The 12,374-nt window shown below is 36.6% G+C and overlaps 2 protein-coding genes and 1 pseudogene across 2 annotated transcripts; 2 read left to right on the top strand and 1 right to left on the bottom strand.

The window, feature by feature from the left end:
• Nucleotides 1-296: 296 nt before the first annotated feature.
• Nucleotides 297-4,062, bottom strand: LOC103336835 (uncharacterized). Its single transcript, XM_008239952.2, is given in 10 exon segments — nt 297-657; nt 659-859; nt 1,302-1,466; nt 1,575-1,725; nt 1,859-1,930; nt 2,018-2,054; nt 2,128-2,186; nt 2,361-2,636; nt 3,104-3,294; nt 3,610-4,062. Coding segments are annotated over 10 exon segments (1,491 nt in total). The 5' UTR covers nt 3,790-4,062; the 3' UTR covers nt 297-498.
• A 2,195-nt stretch (nt 4,063-6,257) lies between these two features.
• Nucleotides 6,258-7,311, top strand: LOC148921031 (putative transporter MCH1; annotated as a pseudogene).
• Nucleotides 7,312-9,471: 2,160 nt separating this feature from the next.
• On the top strand, nt 9,472-12,374 carry LOC103336560 (ADP-ribosylation factor-like protein 8a). Its single transcript, XM_008239618.2, has 6 exons — nt 9,472-9,682; nt 10,630-10,711; nt 10,808-10,840; nt 10,977-11,098; nt 11,733-11,894; nt 12,030-12,374. Exons 1-6 carry the CDS (start codon nt 9,645-9,647, stop codon nt 12,145-12,147), a joined length of 555 nt encoding a protein of 184 aa, XP_008237840.1. The 5' UTR covers nt 9,472-9,644; the 3' UTR covers nt 12,148-12,374.

Genomic DNA, 12,374 nt, shown 5'->3' with positions numbered 1-12,374 from the left:
TATTTTTTTTTCTTTCCAAATTCTAATGATTCCAAATGTCGGGTTTTAGCAGTCCACCACAACTTTTCCTTTTTGACTTAAGGTGGTGACTAATTATTTGCCTTTGGAAGGTTTGATGCATTAATAGGGAATCAATTTTTGAACTTTTCACCATGTTTTCGTGACTCATCATCATCAGCATGGTGCGTTTTATTGTTGGGTGGTTGAAAATTTCTCTACACATTAGATCATTGATTAAAGTGATCTGTATTGATCAATGACTTCATTATCGCTTGTCAATCAAAACAGCTAAGAACTGGTTCAAACTAAAAAGAAATGATCATTTAAGAATCTTTGCATATATACACTTTGATGTCCATGGATTAACAATGTCTTACGACCACCATGAACTACAACTTTTTTTTTTTGGGCTTACTAATTGAATATAAAGAAAAGAAAAAGTATATATTCCTATTTGTTTGTTTGTTTGTTTTTTCCCAATTGAATTATAACTTTCTCCTATGGTGGCAGGCAAGGGGTGATGGCAAACTTCGTGAAGCTTCTTCCCCTATCTTGAAAAACCTTTGTCACCAAAACTGCAACTAAAAATACCATGAAAATGGCTAGGGATAGCATGGAGGCCCATAGCAATCTCAATGCAGTCTTAAATGGCCTGCAAGTGTTGTGAAACCACATCGGAAATTCCATCCTTGACGAAGGAGCATTCTGATAAGCTCAGCAAAGTTGGATATATGTCTAGAAAATCTTGGACAGAGTGGCTGTAAGCCCAGGCCATGTTGTAGGAGGCTCGGGAGATCAGTTTTCCATTTTTTCTGCATGTTTCCATGTCGTTTAGGTAACAAGTGATTCCTGAAATGGCCTACACATATGAATTTTCAATCTAAGTAAATGTTGCAAGAGTCAAAGTTCAGGTAACAATTAAAGGTTAAAAAAATCCTTTCATATAATAATAACGGGATAGAAAACTAACTAGTTTTGAACTTGAAAAGACAAAAATAATAAGGTCAATATATGAGTTGACATCGTGTTACTAATAAACTCATGTTATAACATGTGTATATTATTATGATTATATTCTAACGTAAAAAGCTCATAGCCCATCACATATTATAATCCGGTGTATTAGTAGCACCATATCGGCATACAATACTGTTGAAGTCACACATATTTCTCCAAGATTCGAGTAAGTCTAATCTCATCTTAACCCTTCAACTCGATCCCGCACAAGTTTGCTTGATAAATCTTTTTTTGAAAATTGTTAGTTTTCTTATGTACTTATGCCAATGGGTAAATCTACTTACTTCTGGTAATTTTCCAACTGGGATGGCATCTGAGCAACTACTGGGTATGTAGCTGTAGTTAGGTGGCCCGGAGAAAGGATTGCATATACGCAGAAGTCCAACCAAATCATCATTTTGCTCGTCTATTCCAAGCGAATTGGCAATTTCTGTTACTTTAGAATTCAACTGCAACACAAAGAAATTAATCACCTCTCATTAAAAATAATCAAATACATAATAAAAATAAATTGTTAGTATGTTGATTATAATTGCTTTGACTAATATATAATATACCTGATTTATGAAACTGTGTATAGTGTAGCCAATTTGACCCATCAGCTTCTCTGAGCGCTCAGGATCTAAGCATGGTAGGATCGAGCTTAGACTACTGTTGTGGCTGTTTTGTTGAAAATCTTCCAAAGCTGAACATGTATCTTTTGCAAAACTGTGGAGCAACAAAAAATTTGAGAAAAATTCACATACTTGAATACACATGTCACTTGGGGTTTAGGGTTTAGAGACCATACTTGAATTCTTTCTAAAATGAGAAAATAAGGACAAGGGAAATTGTTACTCACTTGTGAAGGAAGAAATCGAAGCCAGTCAAAACCCAAATTAGAGTTGTTAATATCCAGCAAAGAAAGATTACACTGAAAAGAAAGAAACAAGAAAGTCCATGTAGCATAGTCCAATAAAGAATTAACAAGAAGAGCAAGAAGGCTGAAAAGAAATCTTACACAACAAGTCCTGGGTACCAATGCAGCAAGAGGAGAACTGACCAAAGCAGCAATTCATCATTAGCTATATATATAAAAAGCAAGAAAAATCATAACAAAAGAAAATTTACCTAATGCTGAAACCAACAACACCAAGTTTACAGCTACAACCACAAGATGTACCACGTATCTAGAACACACAAAAAGCAGAACATCTTAAATATAGCCTAGTAAAATTTTCGATTTAGAAATGTTAATCAAAATTTAGTATAGTAGCGCTCGGCTGTTAGAGGATGTACGTTTCGAATTCAAATGTTATAGACGAGTTGTTGAATGCTAAAAAATACGGGAGAATATTACTTACGGGGTTTGAAGAACTCGATCAATTGTACGCCCATTTTTGTCCAAAAATAGTTGAATATTTTGTGAGTCTTTTCCAAGTTGGCGGGATGTCACGTTAAAGCTCATAACCAAGGCTGGATCATAAGGCAGCAAAAGGTATTGCATATGTCGCATTGCGTTTGTTACTTTTCTGATGGTTCTCCGAGCATTTTGAGCCTGGCTCAATATGGCTCCCTTCAATTTATCCGTTGTCTTCATAGATCTTTGGTTTTCTGCCAGCGCCAAACTTGATGCAACTCTTCAATTTAACAACCAAGTATGTATGTTAGATAGATGTCCTCTGTCTAAATCAATAAATTTACTTATTTATTACAAAGACATTGTCCTTTGAGACTCTAATTGGAGATGTACAAGGTTGCTACGTGGTAAGTGGCAAAATATCAAGTTTAAATATGGCATGATGTTCTGTTGGTGACTGTCAAAACAATCCAATTAAAATATTATAAGTGTTTAATGTTAATGAGTACTTTTTATTTATTATGCACATGTCACCTTTTAACTAGACCTCAGTGTGACAAGAACAACTCTACGAAAGTAAATGTATAAATTTTTGCTTAAATTGTCTGACTCAATTTTGTCAAATCGTGGAACCAAACAGGCCCATGGCTTTTAAAAAAAAAAAAAAAAAAAAAGGGTTGGACCGGACCATTAGACCTACAATCATGCATGAAATGAAAAAATTGAAATTGACAGTGATGCACTTACATGGCTAGAATTGTAAAGAGAAGGGCGAGCATGAAGATGAAGATGAAGTGACGGTCCAAGAAGTCTTTAATGGGGCAAGAATTCCTAATGCTGGAATTCTTCAAGAAGGCTATGCAAATCATAAATACAAGCCCACATATCAACCAAACTCCCGCAATTACATATCCATGCACTCCTGTAAATGCCGCAGACTGGAAAATATGAGAAAAACACAATAAGAAATCCCATTTTCTTTACAAGTTCAATATTCCTCTTTTTTTCATTTTCTTTACTAGAAACCCCCCCGAATTCTATGTACATATACATGAGGTGATGTTCTCTTGTTAAACAATCAAACATATTATATTATCAGATTGTTAATCTTTCGTCCCAAAAAAAAATTCAGATTGTTAATCTATTTATCAAGATTACTACGAATAATGATCGATGCTAGCTAGACTAAATATCTAAGAGAACATTATTGATCGAGTATAATTAATTAAGAAGGATGATGGGTAGGAACTTACAGCCCAGTAATGCTTGTTTTTCAAATCGTAGCCTCCATTGTAAGACTTTAAGTGGCGCAAAGGATCAGGTCTCTTGAAGCTGCTCTGCTCCCCAAACACAACCCATGTTGGTGAAAACACAGAAGTTGAAACCAAGAACACAACAAAGGGTACAAGAACTCCATTATTGGAGATAAACATGACCCAAAAAAAATTAATAAGCTGGTCTAATTAAATTTGGTGCAAGATGAAATGGATTTAAAAAAAAATACAAAACGATCTTGCCTCCGATCATATGAATTGAAATTAAATCTTTTTGGTAGCTTTTAGAGAGAGAAAGGTGGTGTTATGTTGGTGTGACTTAGTGAGTAAGGTAAGAATAGCTTGTGGCCATGGTTTTTGCGGAAAAAGAACAAATGTGTTAGCAAGAGAGGGAGGTAACGAATCATGAGGCGATATTTATGGTTCTTTAGAGTAGAGAAAATTGACCATCTTTTAAGTGCTTCAATTTTTTCATGTCTATCTTTCTGCCTAAGCCTCTCTTTTCGCAAAGGATGACTTCTAGATAGAGGGACTTGGCCTTTTATGCTCTCTTTTTTTTCCTCTTTGCATTTGCATGTTTACAAATTACATGTTTCCCATGCAAATTTCTTGGGTGTGGCAGAACGTTATTGGTGAAGTTAGTTTAAATATGATAAAAGGACCTACATGGGCTATCATAAATTTTAAAAAAGAGAACTTTTAGATGGTCTTACCATTGATCGTTTTTAGAAGCAGACGTGAGTTAGGTCGGTTGTCAGGGATAAGGAGTCCACCCCTTTTATCCCAAAAAAAAAAAGAGTGTACGTGGACTAAATGAAAAATATGGGCCCCTTGAAGTAATCCTCATCCCAAAGGAATAAGGCAATGCCTTGGTTTGGTGGGTTAAGTTATCAACTCAAGGGTACAAGTTAGACGTATGGCAGGGTTTAGGGTATGAATTGTTGAAGGGGCCGCCGCATGAGTATGTCAAGTGACATGGTCGTGTTATGGCAAAGTATCTGATCCATCAATCAAACATGGCATGGCATGAGCACAAAATAAATGGACCTGAGACACCGAGAAAACTTGAGTACATTAATATCTCATAAAACATGAACAATTTACATGTGGTTCAATATCACACAAGAGTACTGCAGGCATAAAGAGCACTCACAAACCCAATTATCACCCGAAAGAGTAAACAATAAAACAAAGAGGATAAATTTGGCTCACTATGCTTGGTTGGTTTGGTGGAACATTCTCACTCGCAGAAAAAGGGAAAGCTTCCTTTTTGTGTACGAGAAGGTTGGTTATCTTGTCATTTTCCTGAAAGACGGATCTTCCCTTGGAATTTTACACAACAATAGTCTTCGACTCTTCGCTCTTTAAAGGTATGACGCAGTTAGCGATGTCACCATTAGGCAAGCCAATTCCTTCCTTGGTCATCAGAATTCAGAAGTGTCGATAAATCTGCGCCTTCTTTCTTTTTGGTTTTGGTAAGTTTATGAGCACAATGAGCTTTCAATCTGTGAGGTGAATGTGTTCCTAAGGCAATACTGGACCACAAGTCAGTGATAAATACATGCACTTGGAAAAGTGGGTTTTTGGGGGGGGCTGGGAGGGGGATGTTGGGGTGTGGTGTGGTGGTGGTTGGTGGTGTTATGGATTGGTTAGCTTTCAGTTCAATGTCTAACTGGTTATTGAAAGGCCTTTGCTTGAATTCTGAGTTTTGCTTTTAGGAACTCCACTTAAAGTGCATAAAATTGAGATAAAGGGTCAGGTCCAAACCATATAAAGAAGTAATATGCATAATGAGGATAAATAGGTAAATATGGTTTGTTGTGAGTCGTTGATGCATTGTGAGATTCACTTACAACTGCCATAATCACGTTGACAATTGTCCTTAACATTTTTCTACCGACATATAACGTGATGAAGATAAGGAAGCATTAAATTGAAGCATTGGGATAGAAAGCACTTAGCTCATTATTTTGGCTTTTAATAAGATCCATGAATTTGGAATTATAGTTTGGCTTTTAATAAATTTCATGTATTTGGAATACTAAGAGTTCTCAATGTATCTAGATTAAGGAGGTTCATTAATTTGAGTGCTAGTTCAACGTATGAGATGAGACATTAAGACTTTAAATACTTGTATGCATAGACTTCTCAAATTAATTGTTGTTGAGAATTGAAATTGAAATTAAAGAGAGTGTTCTCTCATCTTTTGCTCATAATGTGGGTTTGAGTGTTTCTTTGTCTTTTTGCTTAGTTCTAGGTATTCTGAGACTAAACGGGACTTGGTGGTTTGTGGTTCATGTTTTGGGACTTGGTGGTTTGTGGTTCGTGTTTTCCAACATCCTTTTGCTCGAGTACTGCTGCGTCATAACTCTTCCAAGATGCTCAGTTATATGCACCTCTCATTTTCCTCACTCCTGCTATGCCAGCACTAGTTATATGATTCTGTTCACAATGGCTGTTGATAACCCCCAAAACTACTAAATCAGTCATCAAATTTGTAATTCCTTTTAATTAGATCAACTAATCAAATGATCATGCACATCAAATATCTGTATGTATTTGGTTCGTTTATTCAAGAAGTGCTTTTCGAACAGCACACATGCCTCAAAAGGTGGACAGGTTGAACCCAATGTCTCCACCTTATCTTTTACTCTTCAGTGAAAGCCTTTCATCTAATATTCCTTGAGGCAGGTCAACTAGTCAATGTGAAAGCAGTTTTCAGAATTGACATGTTGATCTTGTTCATTGTTATAACCTGTGGTGCCGGTGGGACATTAACCGCCATCGACAACTTGGGTCAGATTGGGAGCTCATTAGGCCTACCCAACTCATAGCATAAGCACTTTTATATCCCTGGTGAGCATCTGGAATTACCTTGGAAGAGTTACATCTGGCTTCTCTTCAGAAGTGCTTTTGAAAAAGTACAAGTTCCCTCGTCCCCTTCTGCTTACTCTTGTGCTTTTTTTATCATGCGTTGGCCATCTTCTAATCGCCTTCGGCATCCCCAACTGTCTCTACTTTGCTTCTGTGATTATTGGGTTCTGTTTTGGGGCACAATGGCCATTGTTTTTTGCCATCGTATCAGAAATCTTTGGCCTCAAATACTGTTCACTTTGATCAATGTTGGTGGTGCTGCTAGCCTTATTGGGGCTTATCTTCTGAATGTCAAAGTGGCTGGTAATTTATATGATGCAGATGCCTTGAAGCAGTTGGAAGCTTTGGGTAGGGTTAGGAAAGCAGTGGAGGACTTGACTTGTGAAGGAGTCAATTGTTACAAATTGGCCTTCATTATACTGCAGTGGCTTTGTTTGGAAGCCTTGTTTAAATTATTTTGGTGATTAGGACAAGGAGATTTGATAGAGGTGATATTTACAAAAAGTTCGGAGAGGCAGCTGAATCTGATGTAGCTGCTTCAAGTGGCACAGTTCCTTTGACAGAAATAGAGGCCAACGCAGCTGTTGCTGCTCACAGTTCAACCTCCTCAGCACCAGCACCACAAGGATCAGAGACCAACTTAGGGTAGGGAAAACAATGAGGTAGCTAATTGATTGCTCTGTGAGTGGATGATTGTTTGTTACCATAATTGCTCAGAATATTCTTGTAATTTTCTTTGGAAATCATTTACAAAGGAAAAATCTTGATCTCTCTGTTATATTTCAGCAAATATTTGTTTCTTTTTCTTCAAACCTGATCATTCAGATCATCAATATATTTTTAAGTGACAGAGTAATTACCTTTCACCGACAGTCATTTTACAGTTTGACTACCATGTACTACATAAAACGGAATGCTGGGTTAATTGGAAAATACTTGCCTCCTCCAGGTTAGGGATGACAAGGAGTCGAATCGGGGTACCGGTGGGTATGTCATTCTCATCCCCATCCTCATTAAGCTTTTTTCATCCATCCCTGCCTTCATACCCTCAATATTCATATTGTGAATTCTTCATCCCCATCTTCTTTGGGGAATGGATTTCCCAACCCGTCCCATTACAGAAGAAAAAACTAATATAAAAAACTACTGGTTGAAAGAAAAAAATATAGGATTAGAGCAAGATAATGAATATATATAATAAATACATATAAAACAATATAAGAATGTTTGCATATTGACTAGAACTTAACTAAATATTAAGTAGTGTGGCTTAGGATTCATATAAACTATATAAATATATAATATAATAATAGGAAATATAAAATTTAGTTTGCACAATCACTTTCATATCATATTTGTACATACTATAATATATATATATATATATATATTCTAAATGGGGAGGGTTCGAGTCGGGGATTAAAACACCATCCCGCCACTCCCCCCCAACCCCCCCAAACACCATACCCAATAAAATTCCTCATACCATCCCCATACCCATTTTTTATCCTTCATACCCAACCCATTAAAGTCGAATTCCCGCAAAGATCCTTACCAGCGGAGAAAATTGCCATCCCTAATCCGGGTTAATTGATTAGCAGAAAAATTGTGATTTTTGGGGGTGATAGATAGGTGTACGTGAATCCGTCCCATTTGTGTAGCAAAAAATTTTGGTAGCCTATGCAACCCACAACATAAATCCATCTCTAGTCATGAGGTTCAAACCTGAGATCACTGGCCTGTAAATCAAGACTAACTTACTTATATTTTGAATTTCAAATACCACTTTGGACCACTGCAAGCATTAAATATATTTGAATGAAAATGAAAGATATTATAAGAAAATTGAACAAATTTTAATTCAAACATTGTGCAAACTAAATAAGGGAATGAGAATCCTATTTTCTGGCATTCCAGACATGGAAATGAAAATCTTCCATTCTTATCTCTTCAAATTAGATATGAGAATTTTATTTCCAAAAAATTCATTATGTGAATCAAACATGCCCTTATAGATGGTTTCACCAAATTTTTATTGAGATATGATATGAGTTTTTTCTATGTTCGGTAGCAATTTGGCTTGTTTTATTGAGCCGTTGTTTCCCTACTTTTGTGGTGGGCTTTGCTTGAACAAAATCCAGTTTTTATCAACCTTATTTATTATCAACCAACTTCTAATTTAGTGTTACTTTTCTTTCAAATATTGGAAAAGTCATAAATTTGAATCGTCGATCCTTGATAATAAAACAACATTCTAACTTATGCATCATATATTCGTTCGATTGTCTCCTTTTTTATGTGATGATTTCAGATCTATTTTATTAATGAAGTTTTCAATTGCAAACAAAAATGAAAAGAAAAAAAGAAGAAGAAGAAAAATTGGCAGCTGTATTAAATGGAAAATAACACTGACAGCAACTATATGGCCTGGATGACGAATGACGCAGCAAAGGTCCAAATTATACAAATTACCATTCTTAGAGTCGTAAGTATTAATCCTAAAACCTAACACATACATGACAACTGAACCGGGTGGCCTCATTTGCCTTTCTCTGCCACTCGAAACTTCCTCCACATCGGGCCGCGCATGTATAACAACAGTCATATGCGGCTTCATAAACTCTACATCCACTAATATTTCGCCACGTCAAACCAAGCCACCTTCCCATTAGTCCGTATTATTCACTCGCAACTACCGACAGCACGGTTAGTAAAACCCTTCTAAAACAGTGGAATCTTCATCTGATTGGTCCTCGTAACCGGCACGTACGGCCATCGATAGGCCAGTCTTAAATCAATCTCGGCCGTCTGTACAATCGGGTCCCACTTCATATCTTGACGGCCAAGATCTCACTGGACACTTAGACAAGCGAATTCTCACTCATTGGGGTACCGGGTAGAATTAAATTTGGAATTCAGATAAAAAACAAAGACAGAGGGGACAGAGCAATCATATAATTTGTATTTATGAAAAGTGGGATTGGTAGGAAGGAAGGAAAACCAAAGCAGGGAGGGAAAGCTTCCCAATAATATAAAGGCTGAGTGTGTGTGTTTATAGATCGATCTCTCTCTCTCTCTCTCTCTCTCTCTCTCTCTCTCAGTCTATTATCTCTCCGCGCAAAATCAAAGATTCATCATTAATGGGTTTGTGGGAAGCTTTTCTCAACTGGCTCCGTAGGTTAGCTCCTCCATCTCTTTCTTCAATTCTCAATCTTTTTGGGTTGTTATGTGATCCAGTTTTCATACATTTGTCTCGGGAATTTGGGACTTTGCTCTAGCTTATCCTTATGCTTTGGGTTTTAAAGTAGCAATTTTGAATGAAACTTTGATTTCAATTTGTTAATTTATTTGGCTTGAATGCTTATTGGCTTTGGTTTTTGTAAAGGGATGATGGGAAAGGAAACCCGAAAGAAAGAAGCTGAAAATTGGCTCCTTGTGCTCCTTTTTAGTTTTTACCAAGCCTTTTGTTTTTTCCCCCTCTGGAATTCTGTCAATGTCTTTTTGTTTGATAACCAAACGGATATTTGAAAAGTTTTTACTTGTGGGTTTGCTTCCCTTTTGCTATTTCTGCTCAGAATTTTCCCTTTTGATACTGTAGATTCTGGATTGTGTCTTTTGGCTAGGAGCCTAGGAATGATTGCTGTATTATGTATGTATGTATGTATGTATGTATGTATGTATGTATATATATATATATTTTGCCTTGGTTTGAATTACAGAGCTGAATTAGGCACCAAGTTTTGTAGATATATGCTTGAAGCATCGTGATGGTTGTTGTAGAGGCTGTTAATGTGCTTTATGCTGCTTTTTGGCATTGAGGCAATTATAGTTTCCAGAATTTGAGATGGATACTTGAATTTAGCTGCTAAAGGATTGGTATAGGGAAACGACAGTTGGATTTCTGATGTTGCAGAATGATAGAAATTAGAGCTTTTTTGGATTTAGCAATATCATGTGCTATGCTTGATAAGTATAAAACTCTCTCTCTCCATATATATAACCTTTTGTGCTATTATGGATAAATTTCTGGCAACATTGTGTGTTCTATATTTAAATTTGTTTGTCCTACCTCAATGTATCAGTGATTTACACTGCCTACACTTACGTTATTGCATGTGATTACAGCCTCTTTTTCAAGCAGGAAATGGAGCTATCTTTGATAGGACTTCAGAATGCTGGAAAGACCTCTCTTGTAAATGTTGTTGCAGTAAGTAAATAAGTACAATTACTTTGGATTAATGTTTCTTTCCTAGTTGTCTACTTGTTTGGGCTGATGTGTTGAAAAATGGATTTTTGTTCTTAGACGGGCGGATACAGCGAAGACATGATTCCTACGGTGAGTAATGTTTTCAAAAGAAGAGTAATTGCAGTTAAACAATGTTCTATCACCAGATGCTTGTACCACTTATGAATAGCTTCTATGATTAATTGAATTAATTATTGACAGTGTGGTCATGCAATTCAATTTTCAGGTAGGATTCAATATGAAGAAGGTAACCAAAGGTAATGTTACGATAAAGTTGTGGGATCTTGGAGGTCAACCCAGGTTCCGTAGCATGTGGGAGCGATACTGTCGTGCCGTTTCTGCTATAGTGTATGAACCAATTTCCCATCTCAATTGACTTTACTTTTGGAGAACTCTCTAAATGAGCATAAACTTTATTTGTGGAAAAAATTACCAAATCAAAAGATTGATGATGGGATGGCCTTTTCGTGTTTGTGTTAAAATTGTATACCTCGTCCTCAAACCTTTATTTTCTTATAAGCTGATGTTCTCTTTTGTGTTACCAGTTCGGATTGCTTGTTTAGTACGCTAGATGTCTCATTTAGTAATGTCAAGCATGAGCAGTGATGCGATGATAAGGAAGTCACAAATATCTGTTGGGAATTGTGGGCTTAAACTGATTTGTCACTAGTTATGAGTTTCAATGGGTTGCTTTCTTTGTTGCTGCTGCCGTGCTTCCCCTTCCCCCGTGCCTCCTCCTTTCTCATGCTTAAATATTGCCTCTCCTGCATTGTTTGCTTGCTTGTAACTGCTGTGTACTATTTAATCTTTTCTTGCGTTTGTCAAAACCTTTAGCTGATAGTCTAATGTTCTGGTTAATGGCCCCATGTTTGTCGATAGTTCAAGTGTCAAAGACTCAAAACAATACATTGACTAATGATTCAGTTGAATAGATCCTAGTATTATGAAGACTAAAAGTTTTCCAACCTCTTGTTTGCTGCAGTTATGTTGTTGATGCTGCGGATCCAGATAACTTGAGCGTCTCAAAAAGTGAACTTCATGATTTGCTGAGCAAAAGCTCACTAAGCGGGATCCCGTTGCTGGTCCTGGGCAACAAGATTGACAAGCCGGGGGCTCTGAGTAAACAGGCTTTGACTGATGAAATGTAAGGCACATTATGCTTTTGTTATTGAAACCTTTTTCACTAAACTTATTTGCAGCATGTATTTTCGTATACCTCCTGATCAAAAATGAAAAAGAAGACATGTTTTGGTACTGATTATGGAATTGTGCCGTGCAGGGGACTGAAGTCAATTACTGATAGAGAAGTTTGCTGCTTCATGATCTCATGCAAGAACTCAACCAACATTGACTCAGTTATCGATTGGCTTGTAAAGCATTCCAAATCAAAAAGCTGAGAGGGTTTTTCTTCTTCTTTTTTTGGTCTGAAAGCTGAGAGGGTTTGCTTCTCTGCTTTTGATCTGTGTGTGATATAATTATTTTTATAAAGGATTCATGTATGGATTGGTTGTTGGTGGTGGGCTTCAACTTGTCTAACTTGGTTACTGATTATTTTTGTTGTTGTACTCTATATTTTACTGTATCATTTCTAATTGCAGACTCTGGGGTTGTTTTGGTGCTCTTA

The sequence above is a fragment of the Prunus mume genome, linkage group LG1 (genome assembly GCF_029339155.1).
Source record: "Prunus mume cultivar Tortuosa linkage group LG1, ASM2933915v1, whole genome shotgun sequence".
NCBI classification, from domain to species: Eukaryota; Viridiplantae; Streptophyta; class Magnoliopsida; order Rosales; family Rosaceae; genus Prunus; species Prunus mume.
This window is presented reverse-complemented; position numbering and strand designations above follow the sequence as displayed.

Bases quoted from the DNA above. Each gene is read 5' to 3' on its own strand.
- LOC103336560 (XM_008239618.2), top strand. From the start codon at position 9,645: ATGGGTTTGTGGGAAGCTTTTCTCAACTGGCTCCGTAG. The intron at 10,841-10,976 runs GTGAGTAATGTT...TTCAATTTTCAG, and splicing joins GCGAAGACATGATTCCTACG to GTAGGATTCAATATGAAGAA. The intron at 11,895-12,029 runs GTAAGGCACATT...TGTGCCGTGCAG, and splicing joins CAGGCTTTGACTGATGAAAT to GGGACTGAAGTCAATTACTG.